Consider the following 27,393-nt stretch of genomic DNA (forward strand, 5'->3'; position numbering starts at 1 on the left):
AGCAAAACAGCACACGCAGCCGGAGCGCTGCACCTAGGGATGTTAAAGCAGACTAGCAGGGATTCAATAAATTACACCAAAGGGGAGCTTAGCAGATTCTCTCAAGACTTCATTTCTACCTGGCATGCAATTTTGGGTAAGCAACATCCCAGTATTTCAAGAAACATGATATTCTGCCAGGTAGTTCAATTCAGTTCACAGTAAGGATGATATTTGGAAAGCTTTTGCCACCACCACGTGGCCGAAACGGTGACTGCAGCCCAGCAAGTAACTGAACTGAACAACATGCAAAATGCAGCAAGGACCAGTTTCACTGCCAGGGCAAGCTGGGGGAACATGTTCGTAGGTTTTACAGCCCATACCACACATCTAAACAAAGAACATACGAAGAGCTATTAAATATTATACATTTTATTAACTTAGAAATCAAAAAATCTGACAGGAAGAATAAGGCATGAGTTACTGCTGATGGGAACCTATTAGTTAAGGGACTATACACAGTATAAGCCCAGTTTCCAAGCCGACACCGTATGTTTTCAGTATGCTGCTATAGTCCAGTTTGCTGTGTTTCATCTCTGGCTAGCCCCAGAGCACAGAGCCTCAGCCCTAAGGATGCTGGAGAGACAAGTGCAGTCCTGCAGCTCTCCGGAGCTCTTTACTTTGGGAAAAAGATCTGATTTCCACTAGAAGCTGCATGTTTCTCCTTCAGTTGCATACCTGTCAGGGCTGTAACACAAAGTGCTGCTACACTCTGAGTTACAACCCTTCTCATTTGTTGACTCGGAGGTTAGATCTCTCTGGAGAACTGCTCCTCGGTTTGCAGGGACTGACTTGCAGCAGAACAGCCCACAGCTGTCCAAATCACGTTATCCTGGGCTTAAGAGACAGAGTCTTTTTTCTCTAAAGATATAAAAGAAAGCTAAAGTGCTAGATTATCTTCTTTAGTCCCTTCCTCCCCAATTATGTACCAGGCACAGAAATGCTGAGCCCTTCACTGGGCAGATGCTCACACAGCTGGATCATTAACTGCCAACTGCAGTGTATCTAGAAGCTGCAGGACAGCCTTCCTCACCCTTTTATTCTCTTGGTGGGGAAACAAAATCTGGCACTGAGGTTTTGCATTAGTCCCAAGTACTGTATTCCAACTGCAAGGAAGCAGAAGCCTGCTGCCTCACCTCTAGTACTTTTGGTCTACTGGAACTAAGATATTCAACCATGACACACAGCATTTGGGATAGTGGGCTGTTATTTTTGATATTCTCTCACTAAAACGTGTAGCTCCTGGCCACTGGCAAATGGGCGAAATCTAAACTTCACCATGAAACGGGACTCAGATGTAGCAACAGTTAGGGATCCCCAATTCAAACTATCCTCCCTCCCCACCACCTATACCTTATCCACTCAACAGAAATCAAGCTTTTTTGACAGGCTAGCAACTACAAACAGCTCTGCATGAGTGTTTGTAATAAGTCAGGCAATAAAGCTTCCTAAAGTGATTCCAACAACAGCAGCAGCTTGAATGCCTGGAACTAAAGAAAAGTGATGAACCTGTACGAATTCTCACAACAAGAAGCTAGTCATCAGCAGAGCTCCTCATCAGCGAGCCAAAAGTCAGGGCAGAAACTCCTGGTACGTGACCAGCACAGATCTGCAGCATCCGGAGAAGCCGCTGAGCGGTGGTAGCTTGTATCCTTTCCACCTGGAAACAAAACGGAGAAGTTATTTAATCAGTATCAGAAAAAGAAAGGCACTGCTTAGCAGTGATAAAGAACTGTAACCAGAGCTAAGCGTGGTTCAGAGCTGCTATATAAAGAGGACACCCATGAGATCAATTTACTCCCCAAACGTGAGAAGAGGTGCAGCGTTCTGCCAGCTGAAAACCCTAAGAAAGTTTCAAGTGCCCAAACTCACTAGTTCTGATTTGCTGACAAAGGGGAGGGGTGGCAAACAGAGGAACTGCCAAAGGCACAAATGTTATCTGCTGATAGGGAATCGGTCCCTGAGGATGGAATGATGCTTAAATGGAAAAGTAAGACGTGCCTCTGCTGAATGCCAAACTCTTCTGCCAGCTTTTTCCAGTTACCTGCTTGGTCTGAGGAGTAGCGTATCAGACTGCAAAACAGCCTGTGAAGCGACAAAGCCCAGAAAACAGAAGCATTGTGCAAGAAAGAATAAAAATAAAAATAAAAATAAAAATCACAGAGCAAAGAGCTCAGGGGCTCCCAGGAAGAGAAAATGCTTCAAGGAACATGTGTACCAAGGCTTTGCGTATCAGAGAAGTTTCTCATAAACACAGACCTGGTTTTCTGAGGCTTTGAAGTGGCAGAGGAAGGTGCAGAAAATCTAGAAGACCCATACCAAGGACAGTCAGACTCCTGTACTTGTTGAACCTGCTCTGGTAAAAAGTCTGGTCTCTGATGCTACTTTCGTGTGACAATAGCATATGTAGGTGTATTTATTGCTAATGTAACGGTGTTACTAAAGATCACAGAGCGGTGCAATTTACAAATCCCTTCCGGCACCAAACAGGCATCTTACCTCCAGCTCACATAACAGCACAGGACTGCAGTAGACGTCTCTCAGTTTCCAGATGGCATTCATCTCTATGCTGCAGTTATTCACCCTGCCAACTACGGAAAAAGTTTTTCTGCATTACTAGCCCCATAATCATCATTCAGTGAAGAAAAGTACTGAGAAATTCTGCATCTGCAAAATGATCCACAGCTAATTTTGAGGGCATCGTAGAAGGTAGGGCACCAGTGAGCAGTACAAACAGAATGGTACAAGATGTGCGGTGGAATTAGCACAGAAGTCTTTCATAATACCGACAGCAGGAATAGTATCGCCACATTACTGGGTGCTGTAATGTTAGCATTTGGGATAAGGGACCCGTCAGCACACTATCAGCAGGAGCAGAACCTTCCACTCGTTAATCAGAAGCCCTCCTGGGGTATCGCAGGGTGTTCATTTCTCCAAGGACTTCCCTCCATCAGGACAGCCATAGCACAAGGCAACACTAAGGTTCTTCCTCACCCCCAAATTAGGCCTCCTGACCCCCAAATCCCAGGGACACAGCACCTCTGTTCCGACACCGAGCAGGAGGGGATGGCCCCTCCAGCTCCCCCCAGCTGAGCAGGGAAGTGATGCAGGAAGCATCCTCTCCACTCAGGAGACAGACAGAAATATTAGAGACACAATGGGGCCAGACAGCACACAGCAGGGATATCGGTCTTGTATTAAAACTATACTTAATAGTTTAGTAGCTCATCCGTTTAGGTTCATTTTATTACCACAGGATCATATGCTCCTCGCTGCTACTTGAGACTACCATTAAGACTGATCTGCACGAGCAGACAGAATAGACTTCTGCGGTGGCACAGAAAAAAAAATTAATAACACAATTCATATTCAAGAGAGAGGGACAGACAAGAGAGGCCTGATTGGCAAAATCAAAATGTAGAGGTCAAGTAGGCACGAGAGAATAGAACCATATTTTAGCTAAGAAAACAAGAACAGGTAGATGAGCTCAGATTTAATTTAAACAAAGCTTTGATAAAGCCACTGGCTGCCGTTGTTTTGTTTCAAATTTAGCCACTGCCTTGTTTTAAGGAAAGCAATAGTGAGCTGTGCTGCTCAGAGAGGAGGGAGAGGGCAGATGCCATACGTACCCCCGGTGACAAGGAAGCATACTTTGCCCAGGAAGAAGCTGGCATCCACATAAGCTAGCGAAGCTTCAACATTCTTCAGGCTGTCAGAAAAGCACAGACAATCCGGTTGGACAGGGCGGTAAAACCAGCACAGCACAAGGACAAAGGAAATAACGTTCAGAAGCGCAGCTGGAAAACCAACAATGTTAATATCTGCCCATCTGAGAGCCGGCAGAACCACGCTTTATGTTAAAAGCGTGGCATCAGAGACCTCTGAAATACCCACAGCTGTTTAATAATCCATAAAATATCTTTTCTACCCGAGACTCAACAGTAAGACTTCGGTTTGAACAGTGCCCTCCAAGGTTTGTGGACACTAAGCATCCAAACTCATTAACATCCAACCAGACTTCAGTACTACTTAGGCTCTTTCAGCAAAGGCAACCCACACATTTCTGCAGCACCATCTGTGCTGTAAGGATGCAGCTGGGCCTGTCATTTTGGTAAATGAGAGTCCAGGATCATCAGTCAAAAGTTAAGTAAGTAAGAAAATGCTGACTTCTGTGCCCAAGCAAGTCTTTACTTACGGCCTGGGAACACAAAAATGATTTCTACAAAGATGAGCACGAGATGAGAGAGAGATCAGTCCCTGCAGACCTTTATTTTCTGCCTGGGGACTTGTGCAGTGCTGCTGCCACTTGGCCAGTGGAGTGGGAACACAGGCACAGCACGGGCTGGTTATTAGGTAGCCCTGCCCAGCACGTTTTAGCTGCCAACATAATACAGAACATTAAAATTAGATAGAAATGATGGCGGGGCTGTACAGACAGCATCTTTCCAAAGCTCGGTTCAGATCACCCCCTGTCCAGGAAGAAATTCTGCCTGCTCTGCTACAGCACATGATGCACATCACTGGGCAGAGCAGTTCAATCCTAGTCCACTGCTAGAGGAAAAAAAACACTACATGCATCACCGAGCTCTTCTACCACAACAAGTCTTGGGTTTAAAATCCCATGATTCTGACAAAATAAATAAACAAATAAATAAATAAGTAGATTTAGTCACCAATCCACGAAGGAATATCAGCTTCCCCTCTCAAATTTTTGCCCTCCTTTTACCTGTATTTGCTCTTGATATCGATAATAAATACGATCAGATCTATCCTGGGCCGAAGGTGATCCCTCTCTGCAGGCAAGGGGAGGGATGTTGCAAGGTGGCTGAAAGATAACGAAATTTGCCAGGTTAACCAAATGGCTTGGCAAGGGAGCGTCCACATAACCACAACCACATCGCCATTGCTGCTCACCATATAGCATAATTAGCTGGCTTCCCGCTAACTTGGGAGTTCTTAGGCACCGAGGAGACACGGTGATTCTTTAAAGTTAGATTCTCATCTCTTAAGCCTATTCATAGCTTCTGGCAGCCATGGACTTGCTAATCTCAGATGTTTATAATGGGAGGTTAATAGAGCGTAACAAAACTCAGAAAAAGTCTCCCCACAGAGGCATGTGACAGCCAGCGTATTTCCTTGTTACCAGACCTTTCTAACAAAGTGAGCCCCAGTGCTTTACCTGGGTCTTTTGCTAGACAGTTACAGTTAAAGCGTGTCAACGCTTGCACGTGCACAGCCAGTTTAGGCGCCCTCCTACACAGCAATGACACCGCCATACAGCTGTGGGAAGAATTACGGGGTTTGGTGTCTCTTCCGCTGGGGGGGTGGTGGAAAAAAAGGCATCTGTAGTGCGTGTCTGGGCTTTCCACAGGGAAGAAAGTTGTCAGTAACATGTTTTTGGAAGACCGCCCAAAATATAGATTGGAAAGACTGAAATTCTGGGATTTTTGTTCTCTTCCCAACCCGCTCCGTCTCTGGAAGCCAAAACAGACGCGCTGCTTTGGGTCTCCTTGGAAGGTATTGCTTACAGCGATTAATCTTAAGGAATTTGGCTTTCCCCAGAGGCTACAGACTACAGTGAACGCTTCCTTCTGTCACTGATATGTGGCTTGTAGCTCGGTCTGCCAGTCCTGAATAAAGGTGCTTTGTTTCGGGTGAGTGAGGAAGGTACCAGCAGACAGAAACCTTGTGAAACTAAGGGAAGCCACCAGCAAGATATGCTCTAACACCAACATGCTTAGAAATTTAAGAAGAAGCTGTGGCGAAGCGAAAGTACCAGATTTCATTGTCTGAAGAGGAAAAAAGCTGCACGGTTTGGATTTCTATATTTAAACCACCATCACCAGGTGATGTCAGCAGCCTTCAGACATGCGAAGGCTTTTTTTTTTTTTTTTTCCCCAGCGGGAAGAGACACAGAAACCTGTGATTCCTCTCCCAGGCAGGCCTGCCAGACGAGACGCGTTCCTTTGCAACGCGCGTAGCCCCAAAATACCCCAACAACAGCGCAGGGCCGCCTCCCCTGCTGCGCGACGTGAGCTCTTACGTCCCGGCTCCTGCGCCTCCGAAGCGCCCGGGGTCGGCCACCCAGTGAGGGCACCGCGGGGCTGAGCGGAGGCTGGGGGACGAGCAGAGGGAGGCAGGCGGTTACCGTCCGCAGGCGACGGGCACTCACATGCTGATCTCGAACTCCCTCCGCTCCCGCAGGACGGCCTCCGCCAGCCGCTGCTGCGCGCTCCCGTCCGTGCCCACCAGCTGCGGGCGGCAGGCGGCGCGCTCAGGGACGGCCCCGCCCACCGCCCCCGCCCCGAGGGGGGCGTGGCCTTCATTTGCATACGGCCGCGGCGCGGCCTATCGCGGCTCGGGGGGGGGCGTGGCCAGAGGGACGGGGGCGTGGCCAGCGGGGCGGGGGGCGTGGCCAGCGCGGCCGTTGGCGCTGTGGGGGAGGGGGGGAGGGGGGGAGGGGGGGAGGGGGGGGAGGGACGGGAGGGCCGGCGGGGATGGGGGGGATTGGGGCCAAGATTAGGATTAGGATTGGGATTGGGGTTGGGGTTGGGATTGGGATTGGGGATTTGGGGTCGGGGACTGGGGGCCGGGGCAGCCCTACCAGCAAGGCGGCGGAGTTGAGCGCCGGCAGCTTGTCGAAGGGCCGCGCCACCGCCATCCCCGCGCCGCCCGTTCGAAAGACGCCGCGCGCCCCGCCCGCGCGGTGACGTCACCCGCGGGGGCGTGGCCGCGCGCTGGGGGGCGTGGCTTCGGTCGGGGGCGTGGCTTCGGCGGCCACGCACGTGCGGCGGGCACGGGGCTGCGCGGGCCGTGCCCCCTGCCCCGCGTGGCCCCGGGTGGGGGCTCGGGTGGCGCAGGGGGGGGCTCCGGCGGCCCCGCAGCCCCTCGTAACCCCCCGCAGGGGGCTGGGCAGGGGGGCCGGCCGGGCCACGGCTGGGCGTCCGGTCAATTTTTGGGTAACGCTTCTGGGTCACGGCGGAGATTTCCCTGTGTACGCAGTAAATAAACAGATAAATAGATAAATAAATAGATAAATAAAAAAATAGATAGATAAATAAATAGATAAATAAATAGATAAATAGATAGATAAATAAATAGATAAAGCAGCTGGGTTGTCCCCATTTCCATGCTACCGAGCAGGTGAGGCCCACTGGTGCAACTGGAGCATCCCTCCCAGTACCCGGTGCGCTGGGAGCATCCCCCGGTACCCGGTGCCCGTTGCCCTAACGACGGCTGCTGCCTCCCCAGCCCTGCCGCCGCGGGGCTGCCATTGGCGGCGGAGCGGTCCCTCCCCCGGGGAGGGGAGGTTTTCGGGGGGGGGGTCCCCGGGCCTGAGCTGGGGGCAGCCCCCCGGAGCCCCGGGGGGAAAGCGGCCGCCCGTTATCTCCGCCTCCCGCCGCCGCTCGCCGCCGCCCCGCTCTCCCGGAGCGGCGACGCTTGGCACCGGCACCGGCACCGGCGGCGGATGCCGGGGGGAGCGGCTGCATCCCACTGCCTGGGCCCGAGGAAGGAGGTAGGGGGGTGCCCGGGGCGGGGGGCTGCGGGCCGGGGGCTGTTTGTCCCCAAATCGCCCTCTCCAGGGCAGGTGCGTGGTGCTGGGGCCCCTTCTGGACCTTAGAGGGGGGGTAAAGAGGGGCTGAGGTTGACCGGCCCCGCAGGGGTTAACGCGCGTTTGGTATCTGCAGAGATACCTGCTCCGGGAAGGTGACATCTTCCCAAACGGAGCTGCCTCTTTTCGGCACCTGAGGTCAAAATCTGCTCGTTCCCTCTGTGCCCCCCCGCCCCGAGCAGAGCGACACCTCGTCCTGCTTGGCCCTCGATGGGGGCGCGAGGCGGCGGAGCTGGGGAGGATGGAGGGAGGATGCAGCGGGGGCTCTGTGGGGCTGCTTTTCATTGCGGCGCTTTTTGGATGACAGCTGTTTGAAAAGCGGGAGATTTGGGAAGGAAATGAGCTTGCTGGCTTTTGTCCTGTCACCCGTTGCCTGTGTGGGGGGGTCCAAATCGGGTTTTCCTCCCCAGGCTGCTGCTTTAAGGAGCCAAAACCCTTTGAGGTCTCCCCTGTCAGGCAAGCAGGACAGATATACATCCAGCATCTGTGCCAATAAGTGGGAGGAAATCTATTTTTTTTTCCTCTGATGCTGGCAGTTTCTTGCTTATGTTAGCAAGAAATGCAGCTAATTTCAGATCTAACCCCCCCAAAAAATAAATGTTATTCAGAGGGCAGAAATAAAAGTCATCTTCGTTCTCGCGCTTCCTGCTGGCGGTCTTTGTGCAGGCAGGGATGGAGGCTCGTGCTGCAGGAGGCATTCAGCAGGCAAACGCTTCTGGGCACGTTTGAATCGATTGATCGCTGTGGTGTAAACAAAAAAAAAAAAAACCAAACCAGCAAGCTCTGAATTAAATTAGTTACTGTGGCACCAAATTAACCAGAACCCACGCCAACACAGAAATCACAGTGAGGAGTAAGTTGGCAGGCAATGCCCTGCTTCTTCCTCCCCTGTGCCAGCAGGGATGCTGCAGGGAGTTTGCCTTCCCGAGCGGGGGCCGTGGGGCAAAGCAACCGCTTGTGTTTGAGGCATTTGCTGGCAGAGGGCTCCGGCTGTGGGAAAGGGCAGCAGTGGGGAACGTGCTGGCGATGGTCAAATGGCCTGCACAAGGTGGGGTTGGGACATGGGGGACACAGCGAAGGTCCCAAGGGAGCCAAAACAGGGTCCAGGAGCACAAGATTGCGATGGAGCATGAACTGGGAGGCGAGAAGGGGTGTGCGGAGGCGGGGTGCTGTTCGCACTGCTCACGGCGGGGCCTGGCGGAGCTGCTTTTTGGGTGCTACGAGAGCTTTCTCCTCTTTTCTGCAGCAGCCATGCCCCACTTCCTGGACTGGTTTGTGCCCGTGTACCTGATGATCTCCATCCTCATCCTGGTGGGCTTTGGGGCCTGCATTTACTACTTCGAGCCCGGACTCCAGGAAGCCCACAAGTGGCGGACGCAGAGGCCGATCATGGAGCGAGACCTTCGGAAGACGCTGATGATTCGGGACAACCTGGCCTTCGGGGTGCCCGAGGTCTGATGCCCCCATGAGGGGCACGCTCTCGGCACCGCCAGGAGAGCCCCTCTGGGTGGCAGAAGGCTGGAGGTGGTGGGATGACAGCCTGTCCCCTGTCCCCTAGGCTTGTGTAGGCCGCAAGCTCGGGGCTTTCCACGTGCTCGTAGCCCGTCCTCCAGCCAAGGACTTCTGCTCCCCGCCATGGACGGTGTCTCCTCAGGGAGGCTGATGCGTGACTCACATGAAGGGTCCCACAATCATTACGTGAGCTGGGGCTGCTGGCTTCTTGACACAACCTCAGGCGGTCTCTGCAGGGCTACAGGAGCCTTTTTCTCCTGGTCACAGGTTAAATCTAGTCCAGCCTGCTGAAGTCCAAGGGGTATTTTGGGGGGAAGTTAATTTGGCAGCTTTCAGGCCAGTCCGTTGCTTCAGCTGAGCTCATCACAGCGATCTCCGTGCTGGTGGCACACCGCTTTTCTGTGTGGGTGTTGGAGACGGAGACTTCAGAGCTTAGCGCTCGCAGGCTGACGTTTCCAGGTGCTCTACATTCGCACTGAACCTTTGCTGAAGAGGTTCCTCCAAGCCCCGCATCACACGGGGCCGTTCTGCAGTTCTCCACGAAGGGGCAAGGCCAGATTTGTCATGTGAACCTCTGATCTGCCCGGCAGGACACGTTTCTGCGAGCTGGCTTCTTCAGTCCCCTGCACCCAGAGCCCTGAGGTGCGGATGGGCACCAGGCCTGCTGCCACTGTCCCCTAGCTGTCACCCCAGTGCCAGCTGTGAACCATTCTCCACCTGCTCGTGGCTGACAAGGGACACTGCACCGTTCAATGACGTGGGCCAGCGGTGCTGCCCCTTGTCCTGGACCCAACCCCTACGATGTGGGTCTTGCACAAAACCCCACGTTTGTGTTGTTTGCACTTTCCGTGCTTCCCCGGGACTGAACTTCCACCAAAACCCTGCACAGAGGTGTGGTGCTGGGTCTTTGTGGGGCATTCACATCACTCCTGCATGTCATGCTCCTGCCTTCCCCTCATGCCTTCCTTCTTCTGTGGTCCCAAGGGATGAGGAGAAGGCACTGGGCTGATCAGAGTGATGTGCTGTTTGGTAATACTCCGGGGATGAGAGGTAATGTTTAGCTCTAAGGGTTTTGGCTCAGGAGAGCATGAGTCAGGACATCCTGTAAATACCCAGGGTCTTTCTGGGCCATCTCATCCCCGCAGAATGCAGTAGCACCACCGTTATTTTCCGCACCAAACCCAGGCACACTGGTGGGAGTTTTCTGTCTCTGTTTCAAGCCAGAGAAGTCGGGAGTCCTTCTGTTCAGACGAAACCCAGGGACCTTGATGTGAGTACCCTAACTTGAGAGTCTCGCTCAGCAGGAAAGTGGAGCGAGTGGGATTTCTCCTGCACCAAAATTTGCACTTGCCCTGTTGAGCAAAGGCTCAAAGTGCAGGTGCAGCCTCAGACAGGTGAATCCCACATATTTTTGTGCCTTGGTGACTCGGGGCTGTGAAAGTTACTGCACTGCTTGGTTCCAGGTGCCACCCTCGGCTGCATAGCTCACACCCCTGCCCTCCCATACAACACAGCCACAGCCTCCAGCACCTTGCCCTGACCGTGCCAGAGCTTGCAGCGAGGGCTGCAACGCAACCGGACCCCAGCCGGAGAAATGGGGTAGCAATAAAAACCTCTGCACTAGGGAAAGGGGCTCGGAGAGGTCGGGGATGGACTAACCCATCCCTCTGCAACCCCCAAACCCACTTTCACTGCTGAGTCAAAAGAGAAGAGCGAAAGCCACCAGCCTGGTAAATACGAGAGGAGCTGTGGCTCTGGGTGGGAGGTGTGAGCTAGCAGCCCATACTGCAATGGGGCTCGCCCCCTCGGCACCTCTTCCCTCCTCCGTGACATCCCCCGTGTGAGTGCTGCCCGATTTCATCTCTGCTCTGCCCAGGACTCGCCGTAGAAACCGAGCAAAAAGCAGCAGCCAAACAGGATGAAGCTGCACTATCAAGTATTTATTTACCACCCCTGGCTTACGTTTCACGCTGTTTAGCCCCGATGCAATCAGTGTTGAGTCAGGTATTTCCTACAGTCACCAGGTTTTTCACTGTCAGTAGTGTCCCAGCCCTCCACAGTGGATAAAGGTGTGTGCAAACCGCGCGTCCGCTGCTTTGTTTCCATTCTGTTCGCCTGAGAGCTGCCTGCCTCCAGCCCAGGGCAGCCAGCAAGGAGCACTCTGTGGTTTGGTTTCTCAGGGCAGCTCTCCATCGGCAAGCCTCCTGTGCTGGGCACGCTGACGGGGTGTCTGGGAACAATTACGCTGAAGGCAAACTCTGGCTGAAAACTGAGACCGCGTCTCCTCTGTGAGACCTGTGCAGCTGTAGAGACCTCGAGGGAAACAGTCTCAGACACTGAATTAAACTGCATGAAGCACTAGAGAAGATACTTAGTGCTGGAAACACCAGGCAGCACCAGGTTGGTCTTTTCCTCCTTCTCTTTCTCTTTCTCTGCACGGTGCATAGAAATTGCACTGCCTGGGCCCCTTGCCTATGCAATTGATGAAACAGTGGTGATCCCAGAAATTGTTAAACTGGAATCTGCCATTAAAAAAAAAAAAAAAAGAGAGAGAGAAAGAGAAAGGGAAAACATTTCAAAAAATCTTTATTTTTTTTTTAAATTGCTTTTGTTTTTTTCGAGAGCCATGCTCCCACCAGCAGGCCCACAAGCACTGATGCACTGCCAAGCAGGACGCAGGGCCGCGGCGTGGGGCTGCCCCGCAGCACAGCCTCCCCTCTCCCAGCCATGGGGCAGGCCTGGCGGGGGGCATGGGGCCAAGAATGCGCCGTGGCGGGGGTGAGAGCGGCCAGGGAGCGAGCGTGGGGGCACCTCGGGCCGGCCACAAGCGGCCCATTGTGGCGGCCGGAGGCGGGCACCGCTCGGGCTGCCCAGGAGGACGGCAGCCACTCGGCGGAGAGGGCAGCGGCTCCTGGGGCGCCCCGGCAGCCCCCAGCCCGGCGGCAGGCAAGGCCTGGCCCCTGCAGCCATGTTGGCCCTGCTCAGCCCAGCCTGATCCCTGCCCTCGCGCCTCTGCTTGCAGCCCGCCATGGAGGAGGACGTCTCCCCGGGCCCTCGCCCGGCCGGCCCCAGCCGCATCCCGGGCCCCCCGCCGCGGCGGTACGGCCCCTCTGGGACCCCCACCCAGCGGAGCTGCCTCTGGGTCACCCTGCGGCACGGGGGGGCCCCCTGGCAGCGGCTGCGGGGCCCGGCCCCCGTCACCCCCGTCCCCCCGCGGCCCCGGCACGCTCCGGGGCCTGGCGGGACTGAGGCCGCCCCAGCGGAGAAGATGCCAGGCACCGGGGACCCACGCACCGGTGGGTCTGCGCTGCGGGTCGGGCCGGGGGCACCCAGGGGCTCGGTGTGGGGCAGGATGGGGGGCACGGGGGCGTCCCCTCTTCCCCAGTGGTGCTGAGGAACAGAGGAGGTGCTGGGGGAGAGTGGCATCCGGAGGGGAAATGTGGCTGGCTGACCAGCAAGGTCCCAGAGCTGGCAACGTACCAGGAGCAGCGAAACTGTGGTGCCCCAGCATGGCGTGGCCGTGGCACCTGGTGGGGACCGTCGGAGAAGGGAAGGGACATGTCCCTCTGAAGCAGCCGGACCAGGCAGGAGGGCAGCCAGGTGACCCTCACGGCTCCCCAGACACAACTGGCAGCACCCCGCCCCGCTGCCCGCACACGCGTGTGCACACGCACGCACGCACACCGGTACACACGCAGGGGATGGCCGTGCCTCTGCACCCAGGGCCGGCAGCCAGCAATCGCGCTGCCAAGGGAGGAGAGGTTTCTCACGCCTCCGCAAGCGGAGCTGAAGGGCAAATCGGTCTCAACAAACCGTTCCCAAATCCCCTCTCTCCAGGAGACCTTGCCATCCCCCGACCCCAGCAAACACCCGTGGGGCTGAGTGGCTTCTCAGCCACGAGGGGTTAAATATCTCCCGGTAAACAACAGCAGCATCCAGGGATGCTCTGCGGCCGCTGGGGAGCAGGGAGGCAGAGGGCAAGAAGAGCCAGTGCGGTGTGGGGAGGGCAGGGGGCTGCGCCTTGTGCACCCGAGGGGGTCTCTCCGGGGCGCGTGGAGCCCACCCGTGGCGGCCCCTGGTTCCCAAAGCTGGGGCTGGAAGCGGGGAGGGTGCGCGGGGGGAGATTTTGCAGCGATGTTTAATATTCAGGTCACATGACGATGGCAGCAGGAGCAGCACCAGCATCCCCGCTCAGCTGAAATAGCCGCTGGAGAAGGAGGGGAAAAAGGAGAGGGGGGAGAAGAGGACAGGGAAGAAAGAGAGAGAGGTAAAAGCGGAGCTTCGTAGCCCACCGCGCTGCGCCAGCGTCAGGCTAGGAAAGTGGGGGGAGACCCACCCCCTTGGGAGAGTGCTCGGAGACAAAGGGAGCTTCATGTTCAAAGGTAGGATGCTCTGGGCTCGGCAGGGCTGGGCGATGCCGGAGGGACGCTCGGGCTTTTTGTGCACGCAGCCTCCGCACACCGCCGAGCCCCGGCTGCTGGGGCTGAACGCCTCCGAAGGGCAGCGGGGGAAACGGGTGCTGGCTTTGTGGTTTTTCTTCTCGTCTCTCCGTGGTAGAGGTCTGGCATTGAAGGAGAAGGAGCAGGGGTGGCGGTTGTGGTGCTGATGCGGAGTAGCTGTCGCCAGGGGCTGCTCTGAAAGAAAGATATAATCCCAGCTGGTCCAGGGCTGGGGAAAGCCCACGAGCTGCTCTGCCACTGGCTTGTCCCTTGCCACTGACAGGCAGCCGCTGCCGGGGCAGTGGGGACGCCCTGCGCTGCTCCCTGGGCATCTGCGCAGGAGCCAGCAGGCGGGCAGGGGACAGGCAGCTCCGGAGGGCTGGACGCCCTGGTCCTGGGGTGCTCGGCATCCTCTCACCTCGGGGTGCAGCCCAGGCTGGGCCAGCTGCCGAGGGTACGGCCCCTTCACCTCCAGCTCCTGCATCTCCAGAGGCTTCGGCACACGGTGCCCTGGGTGGAATCGCTGCGGCCCCGGCAGAGCCCGAGCCCTCTGCAGAGCGGTGAGGGCACGTGGAGGAAGGGTGCTGCCAGCAAGGCTGCGGCAGCCCAGAAGGCTGGGATAAGTTTCCCTGCCCTACTCGAAATGCCCGGTGATGCTCAGGCTGTGGAGTGGGACACGGGGCTGGGGCCACACGGGTGGCAGGGGCTCGATTAAGACACACGGGTGGGTCGGTGTCCCCGGAGGGCCTTGTGCCGCACGGGAGGAGAGCCGCAGCGAGGCCGTGGATGTGTTACGGAGGGGGTTGAGCAGCCTCTCCATGCTCTGGGAGATGGATTCGTGGTGCTGGCCGGCTGCTTCCAGCCCTCCCTCCCTCTTGCCACTCAGACAAAGGACGGAAGGCAGGGGGAGGGGATAAGACTGTATCTAGGTTATCGGGTCTGGCCTGCCCCAGGACACAGGGGATGGAAGTCTGAGCCCGCGGCCGACCCGCAGGGCTGCCTCCATCGCCAGCAAGCTGCTGCAGACACCAGGGGCGGGTGGATGTGTTGCAGTAGCACCGGCCTTCCCGGAGAGGTTTTGGGGTGGATTGGTGGGTGCTGGAGGCCGGTGCCAGCCGGGACTCCTCCGGGCACCCGCTGCTGCTCCATCCCTGCCTGCCCCGGCCCCAGGCACTGCGGCTCTCCCTGCAGCGCCCGGGAGCAGAGGTATCACCAGCAGCCGCCCTCTTAAATCAGCTTCTCTCAGCAGGCAGAACAAAGCAGCAGGGAAACGGGTGGGAGCGCCAACAGCGGATGCGAGTGGTTAACCTTGGTTAACCCCCTTTTCATTATCAGCTGCACTGACCGTAGCGGTCTGCCATGGATTCATTACGGGGAGCAGCCAGGGGGGCTACGGGGTGTGCCTAGGGTGCATAATGCTGCCTCTTGACCATTCGGTCACAGCTTTAATGAGGCTTCAGAGCAGCGTTAGCGTTACATCCCCTACAACAGAGCCGTTCCCAGGAGAGCAGGCAGGCACGTTTCACGTCTTAAAGTGCCTCTCACAGCTCTGGCTCTGGCCCTGCGCGCCCTGACCCACCGGCTGGCCGGCCCTCAGTGGATTTCTCCGTGGCAGTCAAGGGGTGGAAAATCACCTGCATGAAGCTGAGCCCTCAGGGGCCTCCTCGCAAAATGGGCGCCCCCTTTCAGAGGCTGAGTGGGAAGGCGCCCCACGTGGAGAGGAATCTCCGTGGTTTGGAGGGTGTCATCTCCCCTGAGACCTTGAATGTCCAAAATCAAAACTCCCAGAGCAGCATCAGTGACAAACAATTCAGGGAGTATTTAAGGAGACCTCTCGGCATCTTTTTTTTTTTTTTCCTGATCTTGGGGCTTTTTATAGGTGCTCAGGCTGTTGGGACCTGACTCTGAAATATCTGCTTCAGCCACAACAAGCTCCTGGCTCCAGCAGCGAAGGCTGCCAAGCAATGGCCAAGTGTTGCAATGTCTACAGCAGAGGTAGCAACATCTGGCAGCTCTGGGCAAGTTGTTCCTCAGCGCAGAGAGATCGAGGGATGAGTTATCAACCTTTTGGTGAGCCTAGAGGTTGACTGCCGGCTCCTTCCTTCCGTCCCCGGTACAGGTGGCGCGGGGCGGCCCAGGAGAGGACGCGTGAAGGGCAGAGCCCTCCGTGCTGTGCCAGAGCGATGGGCTTTCCTGGCTGGCAGCAGCTTTGAGAAAGCTGCAAAAAGACACGGGGAGCCTCGGGGGAGGCTGTGTCAGCAGGAGGGGCACAGACCGGCTGTGACGGCTGTAGGAACGGATTGCAGCTGAGAAGCGCTCAGCTAGGCAGGCTGCCTCCGCCGGCAGTGTGAGGAGCTCCCAACTGCCAGCCCGGCTTGGCCAACACTTCGTCTTCTGCCCTGGTCCCTGGGGGTGCTGCTCGCTGCTGCAGAAGAGGGTGGTGATGTCTCGGAGAGCCCCTGCTCCGTGGGGAAGGGCAGGAAGGCATCCTCCTGCAGGCCTCTCCCTGCAGGCAGGGTGAGACGGAGGTGGCACGAAGCCCCGACCCTAAGGACATTACTCAGGGCTGTTCACAGGCTGTTCACCTTCCAAGCAGCGTAAAGCTTATATAAAATGTGTTTTTTTCCCTGTGTAGAGCAGCCTTTTGTGTCTGCACAGACGCTTTGATACAGCAGGCAGGGTCGCCAGCCACCCCCACAGCTAACCCTGTCCAAGAACAAAATCTCCCTGACCTCTCCCCAGCCCCTGACCTGACCTGGCCGAGCTATCTGGGACCCAAGACTGGTGCTGTCAGCGTCCCCAGCCCCATGACCTCTGAGTTGTCTTCTTCCCCAGGAGCCGTCTGTCCCTCGCCAAATGGCAGTCGCCTGAGGGATCTGCTGAGAGGGGCAAAAAACCACCACCAAAATAATGGAAAGGGGCAATTTAGCGTGAGATACTTGAATGGGAGCGGCATGCAGAATAAGAGGAGTGCTCAGCAAGCAAAAACACGTGCTGTCTCTGTCCTGGAAAAATAACCATTTAATGAGACAAAGAATGGGGGAGCCGATTAATTAGGGTGGGAGAGGCTCCAGCTTGCAGCTGGGTTGTATGTGAAGGGTATTTGGTTCCCGTCCCCTTCATCCTCCTTCCCAGAGCCAGCCCTCACGCTTCCCGTCCCCACCAATTACAGCCTCTCCTCCATGCCCTGTCCTCTCCCAGCCTCGGGTTCCTCCTGCGGTGGGTGGGAGCTGCTCACTAACGAGGCAAGAGATGGAGATGAATGGCTGAAGCCCGCCCCAGGCTGTGTGTGCTGTCATCCAAAAAGGAGTTGGAACGGCTGGAAAGCCTGAAGGGCCTTTCTCTCTGTCAGTTTGTTTTGCATGGAAGGAGCAAGGACAGGAGGGAGGAGAGAAAGGCGCAGCTGATTAGCTTCTTGGTGGGCATGACACAACCCACCGATCTGTGGAAAGGAGGCAAGCATGGAGGTTGTTGCCATGCTTTGCATTTCCAGCATTGCCTTATTCTGTGGAGCTCAGCACAGAGTCGTGCAGCCTCTCCCGGCAGGGGCCAAGCTTGCAAGTCCTCACATTAAATCCTAAATTCTGTTTCAATGCCAGAACTTGACAGTTGATAATTTTTGAAGGTCTGTTCCATTACGAATTTCATGCTGAAGCTGGAGGGGCAAGACTCTAGTGATCCTGATGAGAACTGGGAGGCAAATCAAATCAAATCTAGAACGATAAGTAGAAGGTTACACTGGAAACTCGGGTGGATGTTCCTCCAAGAAGAGCCTTACTGCTAAAATCTTGCTGTTCAATCATGCTCAGCAGCCCTTGAAATGGACACGCAAAGTTGACCTCCACCCCTGAGACAGGGCAGCAGGGAGGTCCCTATTATACCTGAGTGATGATTTTTCAACCTCTCTCCCTGTGCAGGACCAGTGGAGAGCAAAAACGAAGCAGCCATGTCTGAGCTAGTCCCAGAGCCGCGACAAAAGCCAGTAGTGCCGATGAAACCCATGGGCATTAATGCCAACTTGCTGGGCTACATCGGCATCGACACCATCATTGAGCAGATGCGCAAGAAGACCATGAAGACAGGTTTCGACTTCAACATCATGGTTGTAGGTAGGCAGAGACCAGTGGAGGTGCTGGAAGCCATGCCTGGGTGCGAGGCCAGGAAGGGAGGGCAGGAGGGAGCGGACAGTGCTTGCTCTAGGGGAAAGGACAGCTCGCACAAGGCAAGGAGATACCTACAGCCCTTTCTCCTGCCAGCCTGGCTCCATCCCCTGGGCCTGCTGTCAGTGCATAAGCCACGAGCTTTTTCTTTGCAATCCTCAGGTCAGAGCGGGCTGGGAAAATCGACACTGGTGAACACCCTCTTCAAATCCCAGGTGAGCCGCAAATCTTCAGGCTGGAACCGGGAGGAGAAGATCCCCAAGACAGTGGAGATCAAAGCCATCGGGCATGGTAAGAGCCAGGCTGCTGGGGTGCAGGCAATGCTGATGCTTCAGCACGGTCCAGCAGAAGACCCCAGTACCCTATGCAAGCAGTACGTTGCTGTAAGGCAGCCCTTTCTCCATGGGAAGCTGAAGGAGCAATGCCAGTTTTATGTGACCTCAGACCCAGCCAAGGATTTTCTTAAACAGTGATGCATGCCACTGATGCCATAGCCAAAAGTAAGAGGTAGAAAAAGTGCTACAGATATTTTCCCTGCCAAGACATCAGTCTGCACGTGGGGATTAAGTCATCCCCACCTGCAGACATTTACTGGTCTATGCCAACCGCACTGATGGGCCCCATCCCAAACCTAGTAGAGCACGTATCGTCATAGCAAGATATCAGCACAGCTGCTAAAACAGTGCAAAATAATGAGCATCGTCTCAGACTCAGGATATGTGTGGAGGGGAGGACAAGCTCTGTAAATAGGCACTACCCGTGGGCCACAGACTGAGCACAAATCTGTTTTCCTGCAGCAGAGGTGTGTAATGTAGCTTTTGTGCAGGGGTTACCAAAATTCGGAGTCAGGAGCTCCAATGGGGTCACAAGTGCTGAGGCATAACCCAAGCTGGCCTGGTCATGTTTGGTGGGCAAAGATAAGGGCAGAGAGCTCTTGTTCCATTGTAGGGCACAGAGACATGTTTCATGCTGGAACAGGCCCCCAGGGAGGCGTATGATTGTTTGCAATTTCTTCCCCAGTTATTGAAGAAGGCGGTGTCAAAATGAAGCTGACAGTGATCGACACCCCAGGATTCGGAGACCAGATCAACAACGAGAACTGGTGAGTTTTACCCAGTTTCAGGACCTTGCAACCCCAATAAAGGGCTGCAGTCAAGTTGACACCTGGAGTGATGCTCATCTGCTTGGCCTGGAACGTGTCCGGGATTCTGTTGTGCTCAGGGGGTCAGTAATGGGGATGTGAAATTGTGAGCACCATGGGTTTGCATGCATGATCCAAATCACTGCCAGGAAACCAGGCAAAAAAATGTCATCTCCTTCCCAGGATGAGTTCCCCCAAATTCTACATATAGCTGAAAATTGAGCTGTTCTGCCCCAACTCAGCCAATCCATTTTTTTCCCCAGATTTCTCCCAAAGAGCAACCTTCAGCAGCCCCCCGCCATAGCGCCAACAGGTCTTTCCTTCCTCTCTCCACTGATTTAACTGCTGATTTCCATTGTGGTTTGCAAAAGCCTCCCATCACAGTTAGAGAAAGTCTTAAACATCTCTGCTGATGGTGAGATGCTGGTGGTGGATATATCTTATGCCAGAGTTTGCTTTGCTGCTGTCAGAGCTGGGAACACTGTAGGCAGGAACACGAGGAGATTTGTACCTGTCTTTTCATCTCACTCTCCCACCTTAACAGCTGGGAGCCTATCGAGAAATACATCAACGAGCAATATGAAAAATTTCTGAAAGAGGAAGTGAATATTGCAAGGAAGAAGCGAATTCCAGACACACGAGTGCACTGCTGCCTCTACTTCATCTCCCCCACAGGCCACTCGTACGTACAAAGTCCCCTGTCCTTCCTCACCCCCTCTGTGCCTCTGTGGCAGGCATACACCCTGCACTGCTCGGTCTCAGCCACGCAGCCAGGGGTCCTGCCCATGGGGCTTAATTTAGGGTGCTGCAGAGCTTAAAGGAGTCTGGGATAACAAAGGCAGGAGAAATGCCACTGTGTTTTTTGGGAGGGGGCAGGATGGATGGGAAGGAGGAGGAGCGATCACAGTAGCAGCAAGAGGGTTATGTACAAGGGAGGTTTTGCTGATGCCCCGATGCCGGGAGAGTCACTAGGATGAAGGGCAAGGAGGGTAAAAGTGACGCCTTCCGTGTTGTTCATTCTTGGGCTGCAGCCTGCGCCCTTTGGACCTGGAGTTCATGAAACATCTCAGCAAGGTAGTGAACATCATCCCGGTTATTGCCAAGGCTGACACCATGACCTTGGAGGAGAAGATCGAATTCAAACAGAGAGTGAGTATCTCTTCTCCTGCATGGCATCCCTCCCTGCCCTGGCTGGGAGATGGGAGAAATGAGCTGTGTCCTCCCTGCCGGACTGCAGCACAGCCCCCAGGGACGCAGTCCCACAGTCCCACAGAGTCCAGCACAGGATTGGTGTGTAAGCCCTGCCACTGTCCTGAAGATACAGCTGCCCATGGCTCTGAGGACACCTGTTCAAGGAGGGGTATCCCCGTGACATCCCATCATAAGCTCTGTCACGGGATCTGTAGAGCCAGACAAGTAACCAGGGCTGGGGAAGGATGACTTGTCACTGCTGCCATGTGTCCTCGCTTTGCTGCACACTTCCCTGGGGACAGTCCCTCCAGCCCTTCCCCGCTGGAAGGATCTCACAAACACATCTGCCCAGCCATCCTGCCTGCCTTCCCTTCAGGCTTGTGTTGCTCGTGCTCCAAAATGTCTCTCTGCCCAGGTGCGCAAAGAGCTCGAAGTAAACGGAATCGAGTTTTACCCCCAGAAAGAATTTGATGAGGACTTGGAGGATAAAACAGAGAACGACAAAATCAGGGTAGGAAACATTTTATTGTGGGAGGGGAAGGGGGGGATGAGGGCTGGTCAGATTTAATGAGTGTAAAACACATGTCACTGGGAGGTTTTAAGTGCTTCATGGTCCTCACATGAAAGATGCAATGGACGTAAGGGATGGTCGTTCATCCTTCCTAGTTTCATTTGTCCCTGTCATTGTCACAGGGTGCTGTGAAGGCTGAGTGAGGAAGGACTGCATCTCTCTTCCTCTTAGTGAACACTCCGTTTGGCCTCTGTTAAGGACCTAAAGGGCCAGATGTGTGGCTGATGTCCAGCCTCTGTCCCAGGCAACCACCCTGTGAGCGCTCTCATCCACTGACCAAACTCGACTCGAAAATCAGTTCAGCGCTCTGCCCTGCCAGCCCCTGTGGGAAGGCCTGTCCCATCCCTCCCACCTCAGAGAGTTAAACACCATCTAATTTCCAGCCTGTGTTCATTCATGGCCAAGTTGTACCCAAGACTATATCCGTGTTCGCGTGCCAACGCTGACTCAAGCACTTCTGCCTAGTGGCCCCATGCACCACTCAGGCATTCGTAGAGAACAGGTTTATCCTCTGCTGGCCTTCTTCTGGTCAGCTAAATGAGATAAACTCCTTTGACTGAGCTTCCCATTCCTCAGCAGTCTGTGCTCCTAGTCACTGTTTTCTGTGCCTGCTCCGGTTTGATTTGATTTTCTAGCACTGGTGCAGGTACCCGATGCTTCCCTGTCTCTTCCGAGATCCGAACTGGACCCACATCCTCTCTAAACAATCGCATCACGCTGGTGACTCGTGGTCATCTTGTGACTGGCTGGCACATGCGGTCCTTCCCCTCCTTCAGTCTTTGCTTGTGCATAAGCTCAGAAGTTATAGCAGAAATTCTTGGTGTTATTCCCTAAATGCCGCTCTTTGTGCCGCAAACTTACATACATCTCCCTCTGTACTGACAGCTCCTCCTGGCTTTGTGATGCTAGTGCATTTAGTTATCCCACTCACCGTTTTTTGTGGCTAGGCTATTCATGGAAAGAAGATGTCTTCTGTGGCAGTCCTCAAGAAATTCCAGGAGTAACTGCCTTGCAGCCTGGCACTTGCCCTTTCAACTCCCCTAGCTGTCACAGCCCCAGCAGAAATTCCCACCTCCCCCGGCTTAATTAATCATTTCCCATTTGGCAACACATCACACATTCTGGGGAAGACCAGATGGGTTTCGCTGCTTCTCCAAACTGTTGCTGTTTGTGAGAAGGGCACCACGTTTCCTTCTGCACTTCAGCCTCATTGGCCTAGGTTCAGTAGTCTCACTCATAAGAAATAAGCTTCCTTTTAATCTTCATTCCTGTGGTAATTGCAGTCCCTTCCCAGGCCCAGGGACATCTACAAAGCAGAATAAACCCATGAACGTCTGCACAGCCTTACGGATAGCAGGGTCTCCTGCACCCTGTGCTCTGCAGACAGGTGCTGTCTGTTTTCTGAGGGAGGTGGATGGGGAACAGTGATGGTGCTGCTCTCTGGAAGGGGTTTGATAGGTCTCTCCACGTGTCTCTCCCCAGCAGGAAAGCATGCCCTTCGCAGTAGTGGGCAGTGACAAGGAGTACCAAGTGAACGGAAAAAGAGTCCTGGGCAGGAAAACACCTTGGGGAATCATTGAAGGTAAGGAAAAACTTGTTTCTGGGAGATGAAAGAACTTCTGCAGGCCCTAGTAATAGACTAAAAATATGGTCTTGATAACATGTCCCATGATTACCTTCCCATGCCTTTTTTTGTTTTGTTTTGTTTTGTTTTTTGAAGAGAGGAGAATTCTTAGATGGCTCTGCTGTCAGGTGTTGGCACAACTGCCCATCCTTTCTGAAGTGCACAGGCTAAGCCCACCTGGAGCATGCCCCACGGCAGTGACCTTGCCATGCTCTGTAACCACAAAGGGGTTGCTGAAAATGCAAACGTAACATTTGCTTGCTTTCTTTTCAGTGGAAAACCTCACTCACTGTGAATTTGCCCTCCTTCGAGATTTTGTCATCAGGTAAGGCCATGGTCATGCATGAGCTTTCTCTTGGTGAGAAGAGAGTCTTCCTGAGACCCTCTCAGAGTGAAATAGCCCCTATGGAAGGGAAGATAAAGCACATTTCAGGCAGTAAAAGCTTCTGTGGGGTAGGGTTGGACTGAATTAAGGGGTAGTTGTGTAAGTTCAGGGGATGCTCTAGTGCCTTTCTTGATCACTATGTCAAGTAGGTGCTAGTTTTCATGTATGATCTGGATGACTTAAGAAAAGCAGAGTAATAAGCACTCCCCCTCTATCCCATTAAGGATATTAGGTTTCAAAAACTTCTAGTTGATGCTGACATAGGTCTGCACTGGAGTCTGTGATAAAGAGGCCGCTACCCCATCCTAGACCATGTGTCCTACCAGGCTGAGGGATGGGCTGGAACATATGACCTGGAAGTGAAAAGCTCCTTATTTCAATCAGCTGTCATTGTCTTGTCCTATTTCTACATGTTTCATGAAGCTGTCTCAGCACAAATTATATCTGCCTCAAATTCTGTAGAAAAGCTGCAAAGATCCAGGGTCACCTCTGTTCCCTACCAACACCCTAAGGTTTTAAACAGCACCAAAAAAAAAAAAGAAAAGAAAAGAAGGGAAACACACTAAAGCCAGAGTCCTGTGGCTCACTCCACCTGTGGGGGTGGTGGTATTGAGACATTTCACCAGGTACAATGCTCTGACGTCACCATACTGCCCTCTTTCTGTACCATGGTACCATCCTCAGCAGACGTGCTTTCCCCAAGTCTTCCAGTAAAAGCATCCCGACCAAGTGATGATCACAAAACATAAGACAACCCAAGCCCATGGGTTTTCCACACCAGGCTGGCCAGTAGCTGTCCCGCTAGCACAGGTCTGAGAGGGGGCAAGACACGGGCCAGCACAGCCAGGGATTTCAGCCCATATCCTGCATCCTGTGCTTGTGTCCTCTTGCACTTTGATGCTTCAGCTCTCCGCTGTGTTATGGCGCCCGTACAGAAAGAGGGTATGTTCATTAACCAGACAGACTGGAGAAATCTTCCCTTTATCTCAGGGAATAAACTGATCATCAGAAAACTAACACTGACAGTGCTGATGTTGATTATCATACCCTCTTTCCAACCCCACGTTCATTTTGTCCTGGGCAGGACCCACCTTCAGGACCTGAAAGAAGTGACCCACAACATCCACTACGAGACCTACAGGGCCAAGCGGCTGAACGACAACGGAGGGCTGCCCCCCATGACCGCTGAGACAGAGGAAAACCACGAAAGTAATCTGTGAATGACCCCTCTCCGCTGTCACATCATGTCTCTGGATACGAAAACCCACCCCTGTTACCCTTGGCTCTACCGTGGGCCTGTCTCTGAAGCATGTGGAGCATCCTCTGTGTGCGCGAGAGGGTTGTGTGCGTGTGAGTGTGTGTGCCTGCACCTAACTGTGTGCCGGAGGGGGACCAAAGGCTTCTCCTCCGTCCTTCCCAGACCGTCCTCATTCTTGGTTTATTTTTTTTGCACAGCCGACTGTCCGTCATCTTCCTTTCTCTTGTTTCTGTGTCTCAGCTGTGTGTCTTGTCTGGGGGTAATGGGAAGGGGGGAATGATTTATGGGGGCAAGAGGGCTTTGGAGGTGGGAGGTGTGGGGCATGTTTTTATCTCTTGGAGGTATGACAAGGAGAGACTCCAGGAGAGACGGTGGAGTTGGAGCATGCAGTATCTTCACGTGATGGCTTTCTCCCAGGTCCTTGGCGGGTGGGAAGACAGATGACTGCTCAGACAGGATGGTGGCCCAGCATTTTACCCCCCTTTCTTGCTGTGGCTTCCCGAAGGGAAATGGCAACTTGGAAGTGGATAGATGGGAGAAGTGACAGACTGACATGTTTTGTGGTTCGGGGGAAATGAGTGGGGGGAGGAGACGCAGAATTAAATTTTGGGCCTTAGCAGCTACCTGAAAAGCATCAGAGTGCTTGGGGGAAAGAGCCATATTTTCCAAAAGTAAAGAGTAAAAGAACATCAGGATGTCTCCCTTGGTCTCCGCTGGTGGTGGGAACACAAGAAATACCTTCTCACATCTGTGTTTGCTACTTCAGCAGTCTCAGCCCAGTGCTACTCCCCAGCCCCTCCTACTCCTCTCCTAGCTTCCCTGTCCTCCTCCTTTATTTTTGTCCTCATTCCCTTTTAACCCTCCATAGCCTTTAACCTTTTCTTTCTTTTCTTTCTTTCTTTCTTTCTTTCTTTCTTTCTTTTCTTTCTTTCTTTCTTTCTTTCTTTCTTTCTTTCTTTCTTTCTTTCTTTCTTTCTTTCTTTCTTTCTTTCTTTCTTTCTTTCTTTTTCTTTCTTTTCTTCCTCTCTGCCTCTCTTCCTCTCTTCCTCTCTTCCTCTTTCTTTCTCTTTCTTTCTTTCTCTCTTCCTTTCTTTCTTTCTTTCTTTCTCTCTTCCTTTCTTTCTTCCTCTCTTCCTCTCTTCCTCTTTCTCTTTCTTTCTTTCTTTCTTTCTTTCTTTCTTTCTTTCTTTCTTTCTTTCTTCCTTTCTTCCTTTCTTCCTTTCTTCCTTTCTTCCTTTCTTCCTTTCTTCCTTTCTTCCTTTCTTCCTTTCTTCCTTTCTTCCTTTCTTTCTCTTCCTTTCTTTCTCTCTTTCTCTCTTTCTTTCTCTTTCTTTCTTTCTTTCTTTCTTTCTTTCTTTCTCTCTCTTCCTTTCTTCCTCTCTTCCTTTCTTTCTCTCTTCCTTTCTTTCTTTCTCTCTTCCTTTCTTTCTTCCTCTCTTCCTTTCTTTCTCTCTTCCTTTCTTTCTTTCTCTCTTCCTCTTTCTTTCTCTCTCTCTCTCTCTCTCTCTCTCTTTCTTTCTTTCTTTCTTTCTTTCTTTTCCTTTCGTTCTTTCGTTCTTTTCCTTCCTTCCTTCCTTCCTTCCTTCCTTCCTTCCTTCCTTCCTTCCTTCCTTCCTTCCTTCCTTCCTTCCTTCCTTCCTTCCTTCCTTCCTTCCTTCCTTCCTTCCTTCCTTCCTTCCTTCCTTCCTTCCTTCCATCTCACTTTCTCTGTTCTCTCCCCTTTCTGTCTCTCCTTCATTTCCTCACAAACCTTCCTCTTCTCCAGGCCCTTTCCTTCCTCTCCATCTTCACCAGCTCTCCCACCTCCTCCTTATCAATGCGCTGTTGTTGTGTCACACTGGGAAGCTGCTGCTTTACCCTCCCTTGGAGGAGGCAGGGAGGGAAGGTAAAGACCCAGGAGCAGACAGAGGCACGGTTTTACTGAAGGCTAAACGCTCACACCGGCCGGTGGCCAGCTCTTTCCTGCATGTCCCCGAGCCAGGCAGAGAGCACCAGGGCTGCCTGGGCAGAAGGGAGGAGCAGAGGACATCTGAGCGTGGCAGTCTCTGCCTGTCACCTGGCCGATGCGTGTCACACAGCTGGCAGGGGCTGTCCCCTCCAGAAGAACAGCCGGGTGCATTGGCAGTGCACGTGCAGGAGGTCTCGGTGTGGGACGGTAGAGCTGTGGGTACGGGGAAGTGAGGTGGTTCGGGATGGGGGGCTGGAAAGGCTGGTGCGGGAGGGAGGAAGGGGTCCCTGTGCGGGGACAGCAGGGGGTGACTCAAGCAAAGCCCGAGGTTTGTGAGCAGAGCTGGTCAGGGCCAGGACTGGGACGAGGGTGCTCCAAGCCCCAGCAGAACCATCTAAGAGCTTGTGTCCACGTTGTGGCTTTCTCTGGTGCTCTTCCATCTCGCTCCCACCCATCCGTCCATACATATCAGCCATTCTCAGCATCGCCAGGACCTGAGGGCCCTCCTGGCCCTTCTCACTCCTCTCACCACCCGTGTTCACGGCTCCCAGTGCTCCACACAGCCTCGCACCCACCACCCCACCTGCGCCAGGCCTCCGAGACCCTGTTGGGATCGAAGCCTCCTCATGGCTGCCCGCAACCACCGCACGGGCCTTGCAGAAAACCCCCGGTCACGCTGCGAGCCGTCCCGCCAGCCCCATCGGCCAGCGTGGCGTAGGAGCCTCCTCCCAGCTCGTCCCACCAGGAGGCCGCTCCACGAGGCCGCCAGGAACGTCTCCTCAGCCTCGGCAGCCTCCATGCGACGCGTTAAACCCAGTGCAGTGTGAAAGCCCCCACCCAGACACCCCGCCACGCTCCACGGTGCGGAGGTGCTCGTTCACACAGGCCCTCGGTGGCCGTGCCACCGCCTCACGGGGACTCGTGTCACCACCGGGCCGTGTCACCCTGCCCACGGCAGGCGCTGCCGGTGCCACAGGGCACCTCGGTGGCTGCGGTACGGCCACCTCGGTGATGCTGGGCCCAGCCGGGGCCGTGGCAGAGAGCTGGCACCGCCGGCACGGGTTTCCCTCGCTCGTACCTCGAGCTGCAGGGACAGGGCGGCGCGGCTCGCCCCATGTTTGGGATTTTTTGGGGTGTGTTTGTAACGAGGGGGGAGGTTAAGCAACGCTCTGTAATTCTGCGGTGGGCTGTTTATAAAGGATGCATAAACGGGTGGCCCCAACCCTACAAATGAACGTGCGACTGTGCCGGGGGGGGGAGGGTGTGAGAAAGAGCGGGGGCCCCGTTCCGCCCGGGAGGTGCCCTCGGAGACCGGGGCTCGTCCTTAAAAAAGGGGAAAAAACAAAAAAAAAAAGGAAAAAGAAAAAAAAAAGGAAAAAAAAGGAAAAAAAAAAAAAAAAAAAAAAAAGGAAAAAAAAGAAACGAAACCAAAGCAGTGACCCCGCTCCGGCCCGGGCCTGGTTTCACGGCGGGGCGCGGACAGCGGGACCCGCACGCACCGGGCGCGGGGCGG

General features: G+C 54.3%; 3 protein-coding genes across 6 annotated transcripts; 2 read left to right on the top strand and 1 right to left on the bottom strand.

Moving 5' to 3' along the window:
- Positions 1–393: 393 nt before the first annotated feature.
- CENPM (centromere protein M) lies at positions 394–6,799 on the bottom strand. Its single transcript, XM_048078878.2, has 6 exons — positions 6,644–6,799; positions 6,212–6,291; positions 4,766–4,864; positions 3,669–3,748; positions 2,539–2,630; positions 394–1,699 (listed from the first exon to the last, which is right to left on the bottom strand). Exons 1-6 carry the CDS (start codon positions 6,698–6,700, stop codon positions 1,574–1,576), a joined length of 534 nt encoding a protein of 177 aa, XP_047934835.1. The 5' UTR covers positions 6,701–6,799; the 3' UTR covers positions 394–1,573.
- Positions 6,800–6,880: 81 nt separating this feature from the next.
- SMIM45 (small integral membrane protein 45) lies at positions 6,881–11,248 on the top strand. Of its 2 annotated transcripts, none has more exons than XM_048078880.2 (2): positions 6,881–7,555; positions 8,901–11,248. In XM_048078880.2, the coding sequence occupies exon 2, from the start codon at positions 8,903–8,905 to the stop codon at positions 9,107–9,109; it is 207 nt and encodes a 68-aa protein (XP_047934837.1). In that variant the 5' UTR covers positions 6,881–7,555; positions 8,901–8,902; the 3' UTR covers positions 9,110–11,248. The 2 variants fall into 2 exon arrangements, with proteins under 2 accessions (XP_047934837.1, XP_047934836.1); XM_048078879.2 differs by having other exon boundaries at positions 6,887–7,555; positions 8,898–11,248.
- A 699-nt stretch (positions 11,249–11,947) lies between these two features.
- Positions 11,948–27,298, top strand: SEPTIN3 (septin 3). Of its 3 annotated transcripts, none has more exons than XM_048078876.2 (10): positions 11,948–12,459; positions 17,520–17,711; positions 17,925–18,053; positions 18,783–18,864; positions 19,448–19,585; positions 19,935–20,052; positions 20,510–20,605; positions 22,148–22,247; positions 22,563–22,614; positions 23,759–27,298. In XM_048078876.2, the coding sequence occupies exons 1-10, from the start codon at positions 12,192–12,194 to the stop codon at positions 23,892–23,894; spliced, it is 1,311 nt and encodes a 436-aa protein (XP_047934833.1). In that variant the 5' UTR covers positions 11,948–12,191; the 3' UTR covers positions 23,895–27,298. The 3 variants fall into 3 exon arrangements, with proteins under 3 accessions (XP_047934833.1, XP_047934834.1, XP_013052633.1); XM_048078877.2 differs by having other exon boundaries at positions 11,962–12,459; positions 22,151–22,247; XM_013197179.3 differs by lacking the exon at positions 11,948–12,459 and adding an exon at positions 13,179–13,545.
- Positions 27,299–27,393: the final 95 nt, after the last annotated feature.

The sequence above is a fragment of the Anser cygnoides genome, chromosome 1, assembly GCF_040182565.1.
Source record: "Anser cygnoides isolate HZ-2024a breed goose chromosome 1, Taihu_goose_T2T_genome, whole genome shotgun sequence".
NCBI classification, from domain to species: Eukaryota; Metazoa; Chordata; class Aves; order Anseriformes; family Anatidae; genus Anser; species Anser cygnoides.